The 18,685-nt window shown below is 31.8% G+C and overlaps 6 protein-coding genes across 6 annotated transcripts; 2 read left to right on the top strand and 4 right to left on the bottom strand.

Moving 5' to 3' along the window:
* Positions 1 to 13: 13 nt before the first annotated feature.
* SEN1 (DNA/RNA helicase SEN1) lies at positions 14 to 6,721 on the bottom strand (the record flags this gene model as incomplete). The annotated part of the gene is made up of 1 exon (XM_004181623.1): positions 14 to 6,721. The coding sequence occupies one exon, from the start codon at positions 6,719 to 6,721 to the stop codon at positions 14 to 16; it is 6,708 nt and encodes a 2,235-aa protein (XP_004181671.1).
* Positions 6,722 to 7,875: 1,154 nt separating this feature from the next.
* TBLA0G02090 (uncharacterized protein) lies at positions 7,876 to 9,798 on the bottom strand (the record flags this gene model as incomplete). Its single annotated transcript, XM_004181622.1, has 1 exon — positions 7,876 to 9,798. One exon carries the CDS (start codon positions 9,796 to 9,798, stop codon positions 7,876 to 7,878), a length of 1,923 nt encoding a protein of 640 aa, XP_004181670.1.
* Positions 9,799 to 11,032: 1,234 nt separating this feature from the next.
* SPC2 (signal peptidase complex subunit SPC2) lies at positions 11,033 to 11,596 on the top strand (the record flags this gene model as incomplete). Its single annotated transcript, XM_004181621.1, has 1 exon — positions 11,033 to 11,596. One exon carries the CDS (start codon positions 11,033 to 11,035, stop codon positions 11,594 to 11,596), a length of 564 nt encoding a protein of 187 aa, XP_004181669.1.
* A 129-nt stretch (positions 11,597 to 11,725) lies between these two features.
* Positions 11,726 to 12,772, bottom strand: TDA5 (Tda5p; the record flags this gene model as incomplete). The annotated part of the gene is made up of 1 exon (XM_004181620.1): positions 11,726 to 12,772. One exon carries the CDS (start codon positions 12,770 to 12,772, stop codon positions 11,726 to 11,728), a length of 1,047 nt encoding a protein of 348 aa, XP_004181668.1.
* Positions 12,773 to 13,404: 632 nt separating this feature from the next.
* On the bottom strand, positions 13,405 to 14,208 carry PUN1 (Pun1p; the record flags this gene model as incomplete). Its single annotated transcript, XM_004181619.1, has 1 exon — positions 13,405 to 14,208. The coding sequence occupies one exon, from the start codon at positions 14,206 to 14,208 to the stop codon at positions 13,405 to 13,407; it is 804 nt and encodes a 267-aa protein (XP_004181667.1).
* Positions 14,209 to 15,688: 1,480 nt separating this feature from the next.
* PXA2 (ATP-binding cassette long-chain fatty acid transporter PXA2) lies at positions 15,689 to 18,673 on the top strand (the record flags this gene model as incomplete). Its single annotated transcript, XM_004181618.1, has 1 exon — positions 15,689 to 18,673. One exon carries the CDS (start codon positions 15,689 to 15,691, stop codon positions 18,671 to 18,673), a length of 2,985 nt encoding a protein of 994 aa, XP_004181666.1.
* Between the last annotated feature and the right edge of the window lie 12 nt (positions 18,674 to 18,685).

The raw sequence follows: 18,685 nt of genomic DNA, 5'->3' as shown, positions 1-18,685 counted from the left end.
ATTTTTAAATTGTTTAAGGACCGTGTGGCCTCCTTCTTTTTGGTATAAATGGAGAATAATTAGACCCTCTGCTCCTACTACCCTTGGAATTATTGGGATAATTATTGGGAGGATATAAATGTTGTGGAGGTCCTGGTTTCGAGTAGTCATATGAGGAAGGATTATTGTTATTTCCTACAGGAGAATAATTGCTAGGATAAGTAGATGAGGTGGTACTGCTAAAATCATTAGCATTACGTTTGTAATAATCAGAAGACATCCCGCCATTATTATTTGATGGGGGGAAACTACCAGAATTTGTAGGCTTTACAAACTGTTTCATAGGCGGTCTCATTCCATATGATGTATTGTCATAGACGTATCTGCCATCGTTATTTCTAACATTCCCATATCTCACAGGGTTTGAATCAATTTGAGGTACACAAGGATTGTACCTACTTGTAATAGGTCCGGTGATATTGCTATCGGAACCCATAAAATGGGAACCACTATATCTGGAGCCATTGCTATTAGTACGAGTTAAGTTATTACTAGGCTTATTTGTAGGTTGTTGCTTTATGACAGGCGTATAATCATCTTCTTCATCAATGTTTGGGATAGTTTCAGTATTAGAAAGTTCAGTAGGCAAGGGAGGAGATCTGATCCTTTCAACATTTTTAAATTGTTCAGTAGCCGCAGAAGGAATGTATTCGTCTTTATCTTCTTCCCCTGAATTAGGTATATATTTCACAGAATCTGAGAATGAAACATGCCGGGTATCAATTTTTTTGTGTTTTTTGGGTACAGTACCATTGTTAGAGTCTTCACGAGTTTTAGTATCGATAATTTCAGTAACTAAAGAGGGAGCCCCAAAAATTGAAGATTTCTTTTTGGTACCACTGGCTACTGTGTTTGATGAATTTCCAGTAGTCGAAGATGGACCATCTTTAGCTTTTTCCTTCTTCTCCTTTTTATTTCGTTTGTCTTTTTTATCCTTCTTTTCTTTTATCCTTCTTTTCTTTTTATCTCTCTTTTCTTTTCTTTCTTTCTTTTCTTTCTTTTCTACAGCTTCTTTTGTGACTCCTGAGTCTTTACTTTCTCTTCGATCGATTTTCTCATTATTCTCAGATTTAGCAAATTTCTTTGGCTCAGGGAACATATCATCGGATTTTCTTTTATGATAGCTTATATCCTTAGTTGAAGTTGATCCATTGGACAAATAAGAATGTGAGTTCTTATGCCTATCCAAAATAGCCTGTGCTTGAGCATTATTTATATTTAAAAAGCCAGAACAAGCGCTAGTTAGGGCATTACGTTTATGAGCATCTTCTATCAAATGCTTCCATAATTTATTTTTATAAAGCGACTTATGATGACCTAGAATCCACATACTTGATTTAGCTCTGGTTAGTGCAACATTCATTCTACGAAAATCTTTCAAAAAACCGACGCCTGTTTTAGAAGCATCTGCACGAACACATGATAATAATATAATTTCTTTTTCTTGACCTTGAAACCCATCGATAGTATTAAAGTCTACATATGTCGATATAACCCCACCAAAATAAGAATTAAAATCTCTCTTCATTTTCATCATCTGCTCTCTGTAGGGTGATATAACACCAATTTTACCAGTAAAATCAACCTTCTTCTCAAAATGTCTTAATAGATAATCAATCAACTCTATTGCAACCCTGACTTCTTCAGGATTGACATAAGACATAGTCTTAATATTTTGTTCTTGTTTTCCACTAACAATATCAAAAAATTTGTATGGACCTAAGGCCTCCAAGGAATGCCAAGGTCGAGCTGTAATCTTTTCCATATCAGGGCCATCTTTAAGTTCGCGTTTGTAGAATTCCTTCGAAGGAAATCTACTAATTAGTGGATGCATACGATACTGAACATTTAATAAATATGGCTTTGTGTTTTTCTCCATTCTAACAAATAAGGATTGGTTATAGTTAAAATCTGACGCAGCACCTGAAAGTACAGTAGGTGGCAATTGATTTGGATCACCAACCATTATGCAACGTTTCCCACCATAACGTAGAGGGATTATCGAAGATAACTCAGTACATTGACAAGCTTCATCAATAATGACCGTATCGAACTGCACACCTAGAGATGCTAAAACATCATGCGCAGACCCTGACAAGGTAGAGCATATAATGTCACTACCAGCCAAAATACTAGCCTGAGTATTTCTTCTATCCAGATCTCTATTTCTATAATTAATTGAGTTACGTTCTCTTATCTCGTCTCTCTGTTTACCTAGCTCATTAATATTTTTACTTAGTTGTCTGATCTCGATTTGTAAATTGGCAATATCTTCAGTAGATAATTTACTTTCTACAGAGCCATTTTCTCTATCTAACTTTTCACGTAATTGCCGTCTTTTCGCAACTTGTTCGTTAAAAGTCTTATTGAGTTCTGGATTATTAGAGAATTCATAGTTTTTCTTTGCCAATCTTTTGTCAACCAATTCCTCTAAAGTTACATCTTTAATAGCTGCATTGACAGCATCTGATCTACCAACACGCACTAGGTTTGGAATAAAATGTTTCCCATCTTTATCATATATACCACTTTTTAATCTCAACACAACTTCATCCACAGCAGCATTACTTGGGGCACAGATAAGTATTTTTTGTTTCTTCAATAATTTATCTTTGCTGCTTTCTGAGTTAGTTACGCCTTCTGGAGCGCGTATGACATTGCTGGGAACCATTTTAGATGTAGATAAGAAATATCCTATGATACCTAGAATAGTTTTTGTTTTACCGGTACCAGGAGGACCTTGGATTAAAGAAAATCCTGGGTTGGAAACAGTGTTTACAATTGCTTCTGCTTGTGAAGTATTCAATTTATAATTTGCTTTAACCCTCTCAATTTCGCCATGGGAGGCTTCTACGTGTGGTGTAGGGTTTGCTTCAAGAATTTGGTTAACAAGATCATAATACTCTAGACCCTCCAATGTTGTGTATTCTCTTTCTACAGTTGTCATTTGCATCACTTTCATTGCGTGGATTTCTGTCCTTAGACTTAAAAATTTAGAGAATCTATGATTTCTATGAACTCTTAATGTGATATCAACTCTTTCACCTTTTGCATTCTTCATAGATTTAATTTTAGCTAGGCACGTATCAGGCGTATGCTTAAAATCATCACTAGTTAGTTTTTGATTAGGATATAAATTTGGAAAATGAGCTAAAACAATTAAATCAGATTCCGAAATTGAACTCTCCTGAATCATTTGTTTTGGAATACTTGCATAAACTTCGTAAAAATCGGATACTGCGGTTCTATTCCCAACGATTATGCTAAATGGTCTAAAATCCTCTTTATCACGAGTGTTGCATAACCCTTGCCAGCACTCTAATAGTAAAAGGGGACGCATGGTATTTTGATAGTCTACTACGGAAGAAAATTTATCCTTGACAGGTTTTAATGACTGTGCATTAATAGTATCAGGATAATCATCAGATTTAGTAAATTCCCATTGCAAGATTGATTCATATAATGGATTTAGATCGATATTCAGCCTTCTTCTCATAAATTCTTGTTCCTGCTTGGCTCTATCAACAGCATTTTGTTTATGTATTATTTTGCCGGTCATGTCAACAGTTTCAATAGTTTTCGTTTTTGACTTAGCGGTTGCAAATAGTTCTCTCGCAGATTCTATATCTCCATCACTTTCCTCACTACTACTTTCATCAAGTTTATGTGTTTGAGGTTTTGTGTGGAAAACGGTAGTACTGGCTGGATGTATAACTCTTTTTGACATCAGTTGTTTACGAGCAAGTTCCATTTTTGATAAAGGTTTTACTGTGGTTGATCTGGACAAAGTCATGCTACTTGAAGGTTGCAGAGTTCCAAATGACGTAATTCTAGATTGTGTAGCCTTAGGGCGACCCATGATAGAAGATGATGTGGCCTTGCGCTGTAAAATATCAGCCCTAGATTCATGTTGTTGAGGTAACGATGTCTTATTTGCAAGAGTTACTGATACTTCTTTAGCTTTTGCTTTTTCTTTATGATACACTTCACTCTCATGGACAATATCATCTGTAACTTGCTTATTGAATAGTCTAGATTTTGTAAGAATTTCCTCTGTTTGTTGATCTGTAAGTCTATTTGAAAAGCGTTTGGCTTTGGAACCATATTTTGCCATCATCTCTACAACTTCGTCATTAAATTTAATATGTTTTTCAACAGCAATATCAGATGTATTTACGATTAACCTTACACATGATTCTAAAAGAGCCTCGTCGCTTAATCTTAGCCAATACAGCATATTTTTAAAAGCGATAAAAACCCACTTAAATAAATCTGCGTTAAGATCTTTTAGAATATCAGAATATTCTCTAAATGAATCAATCAATAAACGACTCAAATCTAGTGTATCTTTTGTGAAGTTTTCAAGTTCAGAGTATTCATATTGGGTGGCCCAAGTTAATGTACTACGGTATATCATATCTAAAAAGGACCATATTAATTGCCAAAATTGTACTAGTGTAGACTCAGTAGATACATTTTTCAGAGTGTCATAATTAGAAAAGATACCCGATATAGGATCTAAAAATGATCCAATAATATCTTTCAAAATATTAATTGCTCTTGGACATGGTTCATAGAATTCACATTTTATTAATTGTGAAAGCACGCTATTAATTGCCTGTAATTGAACGTCTAAATTTAAAGTTAAAATTGCTTGAATACCTTCCAGTCTACCTTGAACATCAAATGTATCATATAAAATATTTGTGGTTGTCTGATATACATCTGTGTTGGCAGAAAATATACAAGACCAAAAACCTTGTGCCGCATGTTCATCATTTAAAATTTTCTTTAATTCATGAGGTAGGACATCACCAAATTTTTCAATTAAGTTTGTTGAGAATGATAAAAATTGAGCAACATATTCATTATTTGTACTAGCCTCTTTTGTCTTTGAAGGAACAATTAAAAGACCATTTATATTTCTTAGGGACGTTAACAATTGCTTGGCCAAGAGAGGTCCATCGTGGAATGAGCATAGATCCAATCTTTGGGAAAGATTTTCAATTAAGGTTTTATTAAATGATACACTTCCTATGGGTTTATTCTTATAAATTTTATAAGTAAACTCACACAAAAGAAGAATATCGAAGTTGATTGCTTTCGTTAATACCATCATTGCAGAAGTTGATACAGATGTGGCAGATTCACCTAAGCCTGGATATAATTCGAGTGGTTTAGAAATAGACCGTAGCAAAGTATCTTGAACAAGAGGATTATTTAAAAGAATACGTGAATCAGTTTTGGTATAAAGAACGGTTTCGAAGCTATCTTTCTGGTATAATAATAAACGTTCTTCTTCTTTTACAGACAAGACTGCCCTTAGTAATGCAGTTGAAGAATTAATTAAACATGCCTTTGAAATTGATGATAAATCCTTAAAATTGACCATAATTTTTAAAAATGACATTGAAACCTTTTTAACCATTTGAATTCTTTTAGAAGAAGTTAGTGAGCTGTAAAATGGCAATGTCCAAGAAACCAAATCTGTAATTGAACCCATATGAGAAAGCATTGTGGTAATGTCATCGTCAGGAATTGGGTTATTTTGAATTCGTATTAGCTTTGTTGCAAAGATTGCCTTATCAAAAATAATATCTAATAAATTATGAAAAGTATATGGTTCTAATTTCTTCCAAAATTCTGAATTCCATTTATCTAAAAATAGATTAAGTGCTCTTAGGAGAAACTCAATTGGTTTATCACGACTTGGTCTACTTAAATGGTTGTACCATAATTTGAATATTGATTCAATTGGGAATTTGAGTGTCTTTTCTAAAGATATCTTGTTTTTGGGGATTTCAAAATACTCAGAAAATACATCTTTTTCAAATAATGCAAAGATTGGAATTAATTTGGACCAAAATAAAGAGATCACTACATCATTCCAATTTGAAGGGTTTTGTAAAAATAGAAAATGCATGTTTAATTCTTCTAAAATATCAGAGGTTATTGTTTTTGAATTGAAGGTCACTTGTTTAGATAAAAGTCGTTTTGCAAAACTTCTACCCCATAAAATTTCTTCCTCAGTACCTTCACATAAGCAGTATATTACACCAGCTACAAAAGTATTGATTGAATCCGGATGGTCAAAATCTAATAATGGTAGCTTTGAAACATAAAAATATTTAAAAATTGCATTAAAAGCAGACTTTAATTTTGAATTTAATCTTAGAACGTGTGGATTGCATAAACATTCAAATAATGCTGTTTCCACATTTTTAGTAATTTCTATTCTTGTACCATTTACGGCAATGCTTGTTAGAACTGGCATCAAAGCTTCAGATCTCCATGAGCATACAATGTCATTAAATTTTGAAACATGTTCATGGGGAACATGTCTTCGTATGGCAAAATGTTGTAGCATTCTACATTTACCTCTTATAAATTTTAAAACACAATTATTACATGACGATAAAGTCGGATTGAATTTAGTTTTTAACCAATTAACTGTTTCTTGTTCATTAAATGAAAATATTGTTAAACAAAAAATTGAAATAGGCTCAAATATTGGATCACAAAACAAATGGAAATCTGCTGGCAAATCAGATAATAATTTTAATAATTCACCCAATAACGCAGCTTCCTGGATACTTTCATTCGATCCTGAATAGACATTTTCAATAGGTTCCAAGAATTTCTTTGCATTTTCATATATTTTATTATTTGTGATATCTGTCATTGCGTGCTTAAATATAATTTGTAGAGGAATACTAGTCTATAATGATGTAACGAATAAATGTAATTAAAATGGTAAGAAATAGAGGTGATGATATTTCAAATAGTTGATTCAATAAAATCAAAAATGAGCAATAAATAAAAAGAAAAGTAACTTGAAATTTGTAAGGAATGTAAGTAGCCAAAGATCTGTGGAGAAAATGATGTCGTGATATAAAGCTTATTATTCTCTTTTAATTTAATACACTTCTTCGTAAATAATTTATTCACAAAATTAAAGATATAATGTATATACGAGAAAGTGAATAAAGCTTTATTTTGGATCTGTATATCTATCTACTTATCTATCTATTTAACTTTTGAATAACAAATTAGTTTGGCTTATCAAACTAAAGTAAAAAAAAAGTATAATAATTGTAATTGATACAACTAACTGATAGGTTTTAAATTATTTCTAATGAATAATACTGATTGCTACTTTTGATGCGTATTTCTAATATATCTTTATATTTGCTTTAGTAATTAGTATTAATAGATGTACTATTAGAAAAAAAAAAAAAAATATAAAACGGCTAGGAGCATATCTAAAAAAAAAACATAGCTAATTAAGATTTCGTGTTAGGTTTCTTCGTAAAACTTCCGGTAGGAATCGGGTTTTGATATACCCGAAACGGAAAATACCAGAGGGCACACGAATGTGGTCACAAAAATAGGTACGTTAAATTTATTATATGGTTTTAGAAAAGCCAATGTTAAAACATTGGCAAGAATTTAGGCTTTCCATTATTTTTGTTCCTCAATTTTAAATGGGCACGAAAAGAATGACGTTAAGATTTCAACTATTACTTTTCATTGATTGATGATGACTGAAAATGGTAAAATTGTTATCCAAAAACTGAATGAGCAGAGCATAAATTAAGCACTAATGTTTTTCCACTACATAATTCTATATCATATATATCTATATATATATATATATATATGTGCTTATGTGTTAGGATATATTTAACTTCATGATTTGTAGAATATACTTTTTATATTGATATGGGTGTGAATACAATTTGAGATTACAACAATATCTCCAGGGATATATATTTAAATATGTGAGTTTTTAAAGAGAAAAAAAATAATTAAACGATTGTAGCATTATTAAGGTCACTAATTTTTCTTAATTAATTGATCAATCTTATCTTCTAATTCTTTCAGACGAACATCCTTTTCAGCATTTGCTTCGTTTAGTTTATTAATGACATCTTCTAAGTGTAAAACAAGAGTTGATAATTTTTCAACGGACTGTTTCAAGCCTAAAGACTTCGTGCTTGCAGGTGTGGATGGGGAGGAAACATTAATTGGTTCTTCTTCCTTCTTTGAAGTAGCTATCGAATCTTTAGCAATTGAAACTGGTTCAGGTTTTGGAGAAATAGTAACTTCCTTTTTTAATACAGGGATACTTTCTTTCTCTGGTGCTGATTCGCTGACTTGAGAGATGTCCTTTGGAATATCATCTTCATCGTTCCATTCTGAAGATCCCTTCGAAGGGTCTTCTGCATCATTGACTTCGTCTAGCATTGATGATTTTTGTAATAATTCATTTACAGAACTATCTGATTTCAAAGCGTTTTTCAAAGAGTTCTTATCGTTAGTATTATTGTTCAATACAATACTACTTTTAATTGGTGTATCATCGTTAAATTTCTTTGGTGAAGCAGATAGTGAGGTGTTGTTGGAAGTATTTTTAGAACTTGATTTGGAAGAGGTAGTGGAATCTTTTGATGTATTCGTTTCCTTTTTTTCTATCTTTTCTGTTTTAGTAAATTTCTTAGATTCAACAATAACCGGGTCGGTATTTTCATAAATGGATTTCATGCTTACCAATAAAGGACCATTTACTTGTTTTTCATTAGCAAACCATTCATTGGCTGTTAATGCTGGTTTATCAGAAGGAGCATCTGGGTAAATATCATCTTGGAAGACTTCTGCCTTTCTTGGAGCAAAGAATGAAATAGGTTCGATTCTTTGGTCAACAACGGTCTTAAAACATTTTAAAATTTCATTTTCCCTAATATTGACCATTCTCTTTGGAGCAACGCAAAACCCTCTTTGTGGATCAGTGGATTGAAATTCAGATAATTCATATAATTGATCATCTTGGAATTCATAATAACGAATATTACCATCCCCTTTACCTGCAATGTATAAGATTTTATTGCTATCGTCAAAGAATGGCATCAAAATCCCTGCAGATTGGTCCACATTGTAAAAGCCACCTAGGTCACCTTTATCCAAATTGAAGGCATCCCAAATACCGATTTGACGGTCGGATAATCTTGAAAACCCTGTAGTAGCTAATCTATCTGAGTTACCAAGCCAAACAACTCTTTGGTTTTTAGCTCCCGAATGTGCAACCCCTTCACTGACGATTTTTTCTTCTCTAATATCCCAAACTCTCAATTTTTTATCACGAGCGACTGTAGCTAGGTATTGTCCATCGTAGGAGAAGGACATTGAAGTGACCATATCTGGATGTTTTAGGGTAATTTTAGCCTCACCAGATTCAACATCCCAAATTTTTACGGTGTAGTCCAACGAAGAGGAAGCAAGAACATTTTGGGCTAAAGGATGGAAAAGAACATGACCGACTTTTCTTGTATGACCTGAAAGAAATTTCAATGGAGAAATATCCTTAGGTTTTGGATCATCATCTTCCATAGTTTCTTCGTTATAATCACGGAAACTATAATCTTGTGGAATCTCCCACACCCCGATCTTGGAATCGTCAGATGCAGACACGATTCTATGGTCATTGAATGGATCGAAATCTGTGTCCAAAACTTGAGCAGTATGGCCTCTAAATAAAGGAACTTGATCTGGACATTTACCTACTTCTTCTACAGGTATGATGGCAAATGCACCACCACCAGAAGCATTCCAATTGACTGAGATAAATTTCCCATTGGTCTTAATGATATTGGAATCCCAAGCATTACCACTGACTCTAACGTTCTCGTATTGTAATTCCTTCTTGACAGCTTGCCCGAAGACATGTCTATACTTTGAAGCACGGACAAACTTCCCACTCATGTTTGTTTATGGTTATAAAATTATTTATTTATTTTTTTTTAGATTGTCAGATTCTATGATCCTTCACTCTCAATTGATCTCACCAGAAACCAAAGCCTAACTATTGGTATATGCTTTGTAAATAATAGATAAATTTTTGGAAAACAGATGATAGTTATAACAAATGTTTTTCTCACTATTTTGCCCGCCAAGTTGTTAACTCTTCTTGTTTATGCAGTGAGAAACACACGGCACCCTTGTTGACACCGGCTATTCTACAATTCAAATAGCGTCGCTCACGGTCCGTCAGTGCCTCTGGATCTCCTGCGATCTTCTAGTAGTGTGCTACTGGAATGCATGAGCGTCAGCCGAGGGGGCGTTTTCAGGAGCGGGGCACCCACGTGATCATAACACACGTGATAAAGATTAAACATTTGGGGTTATGTTGGGTTATTTATAGGGTTTGGTTATGCTGGAAGGCACCCTGAGCGGCTAGGATTTATAGTCTGTTGCAAAGTAGGTGAGAATGGTGTGGAGTGAGAGATGCAAGATATTGGATAAATAGAAATTTTATACTTTTTGGGAAAGAGGTTCTTAGAGGGGGGCTAATAGGATGATAAGGATTAAAGGTAGATCCTAGTAAAGAAGGCTATTATGGAATAGAGAACTGTAAGTTTCTTAGCTACAGCTTCTTAGAAAAATTAATTAGTGGTATAAACAAAATGGAAGTTTTAATCTATCATTTGTGTTTTCTTAATTTGTTAAAATATAAAGAGAATAATAAATAGTTTGATAAAACTCTGGAACAGCATTCTTGAATTGATGAAACTAGGGAAAACATGATGCCAAAGTAAAGATTTGCTTCACAATAAGGATCATCTATAAGCAGTTATGGTATATATTTAGTTATAAATAACACTTTGTCTATCATCTAATTTCCACAACAATAGATATGAAGTATAGGTTAAAAGAAAAAAGGTTTCAAAACTTTGAGTTTAAGTAATGTGTTGCAAATATCCTTCTTTCTCTAGCCTGCTAGTATCTACTATAATCTGATTGGCAATGTGGGGAATGTAAAAGTTGTTTTAGATTTCGGGCTTTGTTGGAAGCTATGCCGAGCGTTGCTTCAAGATTTGAAAATTGCACAAAGATTAATAAAACAAACCTGAATACAAATGATAAATTATAGAAACACAGCACGATCTAAACTACGCTTATAAAAGTTCATCATAGTTTACACAGTGTTGAAATTATAATGTCAAAGCCAATTAATGTCTATTCTATTCCAGAATTGCGCCAAGCCCTAGATGAAGCTTTACCAATTACTTTGAAAAGATTGAACTATACCCAATCCCATCTCTTCCAAGATATCAAATTAGGTTTGGGTTATTCAATGGGTTTAATTGCCGCTACCAGTTTTTTATTGGATAAGAAATTCAAATGGAATCAAACTTTATTTTATCAAAAATTATTAGTAGGTCTCTATTTCATCTTATCTATTACATTTTGGATCTTTAATCATTTCATCGAAAAGGGTCTCACCTATCAAGGAATCAACAAGAAAGATTCCATTAAATTGAAAATAATGTCTAGATTAATTGAAAATAATTCAAGGGGCAACTCCAACAACGATACTCCAATCTATCAAATCCATTTCAAATTAATAAATGTAAATAACTCTACAGAAAAAAACAACGAATTGACTTCTGAATTATTGGTCACCAAGATATTCTCAGAGCAAGGATATCTACAAACCAATCTATTCTATGAATACTTGAATGATCAAATTAATTTGTTGAAGGAGAAGAAAAAAAATTAAAATTAGCAATGATTTGTTTATTAGAACCCAATATTATCATTATATAGTTTTGTATAGAATATTTATATCTACTTTAGCTTTGCATTATTCTTATCTCAATTAATCAAGCCTATTTCCTTGTATTATACCTCATTTGGGCGCCTTGGCCTTTTCTTCAGGTAAACAACTATCCATTTGAGATATCCATCGAGCGAAATGTTGTATGCTATACGGTAAAAACATTAATGGATATACAAAATTAGAATAAAATGGCAAATAAAGTTCACCCCTTTTACCAATTTCCAGGCATTTAATTAATTCTGTTGATAACATTTTAATATCAATGACTGGCGCTAAAAACTGTCTTGGAGGTTCAAATCCATTAAACATTGTTGTATTTAATTGGCCAACTATCACTAGTAAGCATCGAATACGGTCTTTTAGAACAGTATCTTGCATTAATTCATGGGACAAAGAATTACTCATTGCAATCAGCGAAGCTTTGCTAGCAGCATATGTTGAGACTTTAGATGGTGATAAGATCCCAAGAGAACTAGCTATGTTGATTATATAACATTGACCGGTATCTTTTGTCTTTTCTTTCAAATTAGTATTAATTAGTTGTTGAATTAATAAGATGGGGGCCTTAAGATTTGTTGTAAAAATTTTCTCATCATCAATAATATTAGATTGAAAGAGTGTTTTATATTCAGTTCTAGTACCGGCATTATTGATTAAGGCGATTGGATTGACACCATTTATTAAATACTTAGATTTAATATTTCCAATCACGGCAGTTAGTTCTTCAATATTTGATAAATCGACAGTAAAGTGATGTACTCTATCTGTTTTGAGAGAGTTATCCCAAGGCTTTATATCCAGATTAATTATTTCAATATTTGAATATGTCTTTAAAAAATCCTCGATGATTTGTTTGCCCAATCCATTACTGCCACCGGTTATTATAATATATTTTTGTCTTTTATGTGATACTAATTCTCCGACTGGAAGCCAGCTTCCTTTACTTTTATGCCAATCATTAAATATTAAAAATCCATTGATGAAAATTGAGTAGATTAAACATATTATTATTGTTATTCTATTTTCATTTGAAAATTTGTAAAAAGGTAAGATTATCAATATTGGAAATTTTAATAATATAGAAAGGATCGGAATTAAAATATCTATTGAAATCATTACTTGCCTTTTTTTATTTCTGATCTAAATTTGTATTACTTTTTTAGGGATTTTCAAAGCTGATCTTATTTAGATCTACATTATTTTTTTTTCGTATAACTGGTAAAGCGTAAAAATTCCTGTACTTTTACACGTCATATTGGAGTAAAGTGATTTTCTTTAAATATACTTTTTCTGCTAATAGATTATACAAGATAGTTAGGGCAGAGCTGATGCTCATATAGTATCAGAAATTTATCCCATATTTGAAGGAAAAAATTATATATATATATTGTACATAAAAATAAAAATATTATACAGAACTATATTGCATTCACATGAAATGCGTATAGGAAAGGAACGTAGAGATTGTAGTACAATAAATAACGAACACATAGAGGAGTAGGCTGAAAAAAAAGAGCAAAAAAATCATATCTTGACGAAAAATACTAAAAAATATAATTGGTTCTAAATATTAATCAGCAAATTTTTGAATAAATATAGCCAAGATTAATATATATCTGTTGATGATGTTGAAAAACTGAAGTGGAGGAGTAGATCTAATAGACTCGACATAAATTAAATGACAAATTACATGGATTTAATAATACAAAAACAAAAATAGCTACATAAATGTTTTTATTCGAAGATCTCTATAATATCAAACGTTTTTCAGGAGCACCACCGTTTGGCATTGGGCTACCACGACGTCCACGCATCCAGCCCAATGGACCATCACGAACACTACCCCAAAAGATCAATGCCAAGAGAGATGAACCACAAGCACCCCAAATTAACCCATAAAAGACACCGCCTAATCTCATTCTAATACCATATTCGGCAGCATTCTTGTTTAAGATTTGTCTAATGTAAATATAAGTACCAGAACTAGTAGCAGCAGCAATTAAGATGGCAAAGAAAGCACATAATGAAAGGAAACGTCCTAACCAAGTCAAAACTCTAGTTTGCGCACATAATCTGACAATATTAATGATCAGAGCTAAAAAGCTGATTAGGACACCTAATAAAGTACACACGAACATACAAGTGACTAATCTATTGTAGTAACCTTTTTTATCTTGTAATTTCTGTGGTAATAAGACATCGGCATATGAAGTTAATTCTGGAGAGTCGATTAATTCGAATAAAACTTGTTGTAAATTGAAAGTTTGAATGCCACTTTGAGTTTTACATTTGGTAACTTTAGCATTGGCATCAGCTTCGCAAAATGACCATAAACCAACATTGACATAAGATGGTAAGTTGTTAAAGATTGAATTATCTTTGATATTTGGAAAAATAACTGCTTGTTCTAAGTTTTTCAGACTAATTTGTGAAGTGTAAATTCTATCGATTGGAACATAAGCACTTGTGGAACCTGCACATGAAATGGCAGCCAAAATCATGGCGCAGAATGTGAATAGACCTGCAAGGAGCAGTCTGAATGTATTAGCCATAATGTATGTATATTATAATTTAATGGGATGATTTATTAATAAATGGAACAGAATCCAATGATTTCTCTGATGTATTTGTTTTAAATATTCTTAGCGAAGTAAATACTATCCTTTTTTTTCAAGTACAGAGCCTACTGTGGATAACTACTCGATAATATATATATAATGGAAGGGAAGTAATACTTTTCTATTTTATTTTCCTTGGGATGGGATGAAAATCAGTATTATCTACAAACAGAAGGGGTGTTAAGAAAGAATTGTAAGGTCTAGGCTTTAAGATAAATTAATTTAGAAAATTACGTTTTAAAAATTTAAATTTAGAACAAAGTCATTAGAAGAGAAAAAAAAAATAATGTCAACTTCAAATCAACATAAATCATCATTAAAAAATTACATAGTAATCAGGAAACTGCATAACATAGTGCTGGAGGGTTACCAATGATGGGAAATGATGCGTAACGAGAACAAGAAACAATAAAATGCAGCAAAATAAAATGTTACAAAATAAAATGCTGTCAATCAGGCAAACAGAAGTATACAACTACCAATCTGTTTGAGATGATGTTCATAGATCAACCTCTTTAATTTTTCAGGACTGCGAATCAGAATTTCTATTAATTAATCAAGAAGCAAGCTGACCAACATGGCAACTGTGTCAATAGACAAATTCTGCACTCTCGTGAATCTAAGCCAATATATGTACCAAATCATTGCAAATTGTTTTGAGTCGACGACTCAGCCATTCGTAGCCCCTCTCAGTTTGTAATTCTACGATGCTGGGTTCTTCATTCGTTCTAGTGAATTGTCAATTTATTGTCATGAAAATTTCTAGTTTAGTCTATGTATTCTAGCTGGTCGATGAAAAAAATTCTTCCTTTCTTTTTTTCGAAATGAAAAAATAGACTGGAAACAGACAAACTGTTTATTGATAGACGTTTTGGATCTAGTTTTGTCCACCCTTTTAGGTCCTAATTTCCCTGCTCGGAAATACAAAAATTTTGGTACCCGGGTATTGAGGCATTTCCTAATTTAGAATCAAAGGTGAGAGATTAAAAATGTTTACAAAAATAGTTTCGTGTTGAACTTTTCGTGTAGCTTTTCGTGTCTAACTTTTCGGGTTCGAATCCTGTAGTAGCTGATTTATTTTGTTATTTCTTTTTTTAAAATTATAGGGATCCTGGTGAAACCCTATTTTCTTTGAGGATCAAACCTAATAACTGTTTCTTAAGGAGATGGTTTCGCGATGCCTCTATTAATTGCGGGGCTAAGAATGAACTCCGAAATGCCTAGTAGCGTCAATTTCAGAATGTTGGGGTATTCAAGGTGAATCTTTTGAGAAATATATATGTATATATATATATATATAAAATCATAATCATTAATCACAATTATATTCCAATATAAAAAATTCATGACAGATTGAAAAACTTAAAAAAATTATTTATAACAGAAAGAACGTTACATTTAAAGCACTAAAGTTATGCTTCGGTTTTTAAATTTCTATCAAAGAAATAGATTAAATATTCTAAGGTCATCATATATTCTTTTACTTTTTGCTACTATATATACATCTAATTCAAGTAGGAAAATCAAAGGTATGGCTAACGATGGTACCGATTCTAGTGATGATGAAAAGGAACTATCAGATTCGCAAGATCAAGAACAACAGAAACAGCAAGAAGATACGTCTTTATCAAGATTTATTTCATTCCGATATAAGACTAATGAGAATAAGAAAAAATCAAAAGTTAAGAAAAAAAATCAAAATAAATTAAATTTTCTAATAAAAATCATTTTGAAAGATAAGAGATGTATTGCTCTATTGATAACTCAATCCATCTTATTAGTTATTAGAACATTTCTAACTCTACATGTTGCCACTTTAGATGGTAAACTTGTATCTTCATTGGTTAAATCAAACTATAGCAAATTTTTAAAAATATTATTGGGTCAATGGATGGTATTGGGTGTCCCAGCAAGTATCATCAATTCTTTGATTACTTTCTTAACAAAATATTTTTCTTTGGAAATCAATAAAAAAATTTCCAATTATCTATTGGATAAATATCTATTGAATAATAATGTTTTTTATTCTACAATTAATTCTGTGAACAATAACATTAGTAGTATATCTAATGATATAGATAGTGACTCTACTGCAGTAGATCATGATGAAAATACCAAACTTATCCAAAATAGAGATAATATTGATCCATCTGTAGAAAATTCAAATATTTCTTCTCTAATGCAAAATAAGAAGGCATTAGATAATATTCAATTGATGCAATTCCAAGATAATTTGACCAAGGATATCTATACTTTCTCAAGCAATACATCAATCTTATTAAACCAATTATTAAAACCAACTTTAGATTTAATACTATGTTCATTTAAACTATTGTCTTCAAATAGTTCAATCATGGGAGAAGGTACGTTGATTTTGGGTTTGATTGTATTTCTATCCAATTCAATATTACGAATAGTACAACCAAATTTTATTAATATAACAATTAAAAAGGCAATATTAGAAAGTAATTTTAGATCATTACATTCAAACTTACATTCAAATAACGAAGAAGTAGCTTTGCTAAGGGGTCAAAGGAGAGAGTTATTGAATCTGGATTACTCTTTTTACAAAATCATATTATTTATTAATAAAGAATTAAAACAAAGGGCCATATATGATTTAGCAACTACTTTTATTGTCAAATATACTTGGGGTGCAGCAGGTTTATTCTTATGTTCAATTCCAATTTTTTTTAAGAATGATAGTTCAATTAATAATGGCGTCAGTAATGATTTAACTGCGGAATTCATCACAAATAGAAGATTATTGTTAACAGCATCTAGTTCCTTTGGTAAATTTGTAGAATTGAAAAAAAATATTCAACAATTAAAAGGTGTTTCATATAGATTAATTGATTTCAATAAAATATTAGATGAAAAAGTAACAGAATATGAGAAGCAAAATGTACATTCATCTCCATTAAAAAATATTGAATCACCTACTATTGAAAGTAATAATAAAAATATTGGATTGCCTATTACTACTAACAATGATGCAGAAGCTTTAATGGAATATGACGATTCTAAGATTGAATTTATTAATGTACCTTTAATAACACCTGGTAATCAAGTATTAGTGCCATCTTTAACATTTAGGCTTAATTATGGTGATCATCTATTAATTATTGGTCCAAATGGTTGTGGTAAGTCTTCTTTATTCCGTATTTTAGGTAATTTATGGCCAATTCAGCAATATAAAGGAAATGATCCCAACTTGAAAAATATAAAGACCAAATTAATAATGCCACATAGAAATAATTATTATTCTGATACTGAAATGGAATATGTCAGTAGCACAAATTCCCCTTCAAACTCATTTTTCGATTCTGATTTAGTTTCTGAGTCAGGAAGAAGAAGTTCCTCTTTTGATGATTCTTCTATATTTGAAGTTATGTCACCATCTTCAAATTGTAATATATTTTATTTACCTCAAAGACCGTATATGGGTAATAAGTATACTTTCAGAGAACAAATTATATACCCTGACACGACAAGGCAATTTGAAAACCGATTTAATAATAGTTATACAAAAGGTGATGAATACTTGGCAAAAATATTAAAAATGGTAGAATTGGAAGATTTAATAACTGAAAACCTGGCTATCGCCTTAGCTAAAAAGGACTCCTCCGATGCTGGAAACAATTCTATGGATATTGAAGATAAAGAAGCCTTTAACATTGTACGAAATTGGAACGACGAGTTATCCATTGGTATTCAACAAAGATTGGCAATGGCAAGAATGTATTACCATAAACCAAAATTTGCTGTTTTAGATGAATGTACATCTGCAGTGTCTCCAGAAATGGAACAGAAAATGTATGAAACTGCTCAAAGTCTGGGTGTTTCATTAATTTCTGTCTGCCATCGTACAAGTCTGTGGCATTTTCATAATCATCTTTTAAAGTTTGATGGAGAGGGGAATTATCATTTTGGAAAATTCGACCCAATTCAAAGGTTAAAGGATGAGGAAAGATTAAATGAGTTAACACAGATATTAGACCAACAGGTTCCAGTGTGGCAGAGAAAATTACAAGATTTAATTTTGGCAAAAAAATTAAATATTATGAAAAAATCAGAGAGTGATTTAAGACTACATAGAAGCATTAATTCAACTAGTGACTTTAATGGCAATTCACCAAGAAATCAGACTAATGCACCCAAAAAACGGATCATAGCACCATGTCTACCAAAGAGACATATTGAAGGTTCAAATCCTCAGAGAAATGATATATCTAATTCATCAATTGCCCCTCCTGAAGTATATACCACCAGTCCAAGTTCTCCTACAGATATTGATTCTCCTAATTCAAAAAAAGATAATTCACCAAGAAAAAATATTAAGCGTAAGCCTCATAAATATGGTAAGCAAAAGAAGAATTTAAAGGACATAGAAAATTAAATAAAGTCTTGA

The sequence above is a fragment of the Henningerozyma blattae genome, chromosome 7 (assembly GCF_000315915.1).
Source record: "Henningerozyma blattae CBS 6284 chromosome 7, complete genome".
NCBI classification, from domain to species: Eukaryota; Fungi; Ascomycota; class Saccharomycetes; order Saccharomycetales; family Saccharomycetaceae; genus Henningerozyma; species Henningerozyma blattae.
Note: the sequence above shows the minus strand (reverse complement) of the source record. Positions and strands in the feature narration are given on the sequence as shown.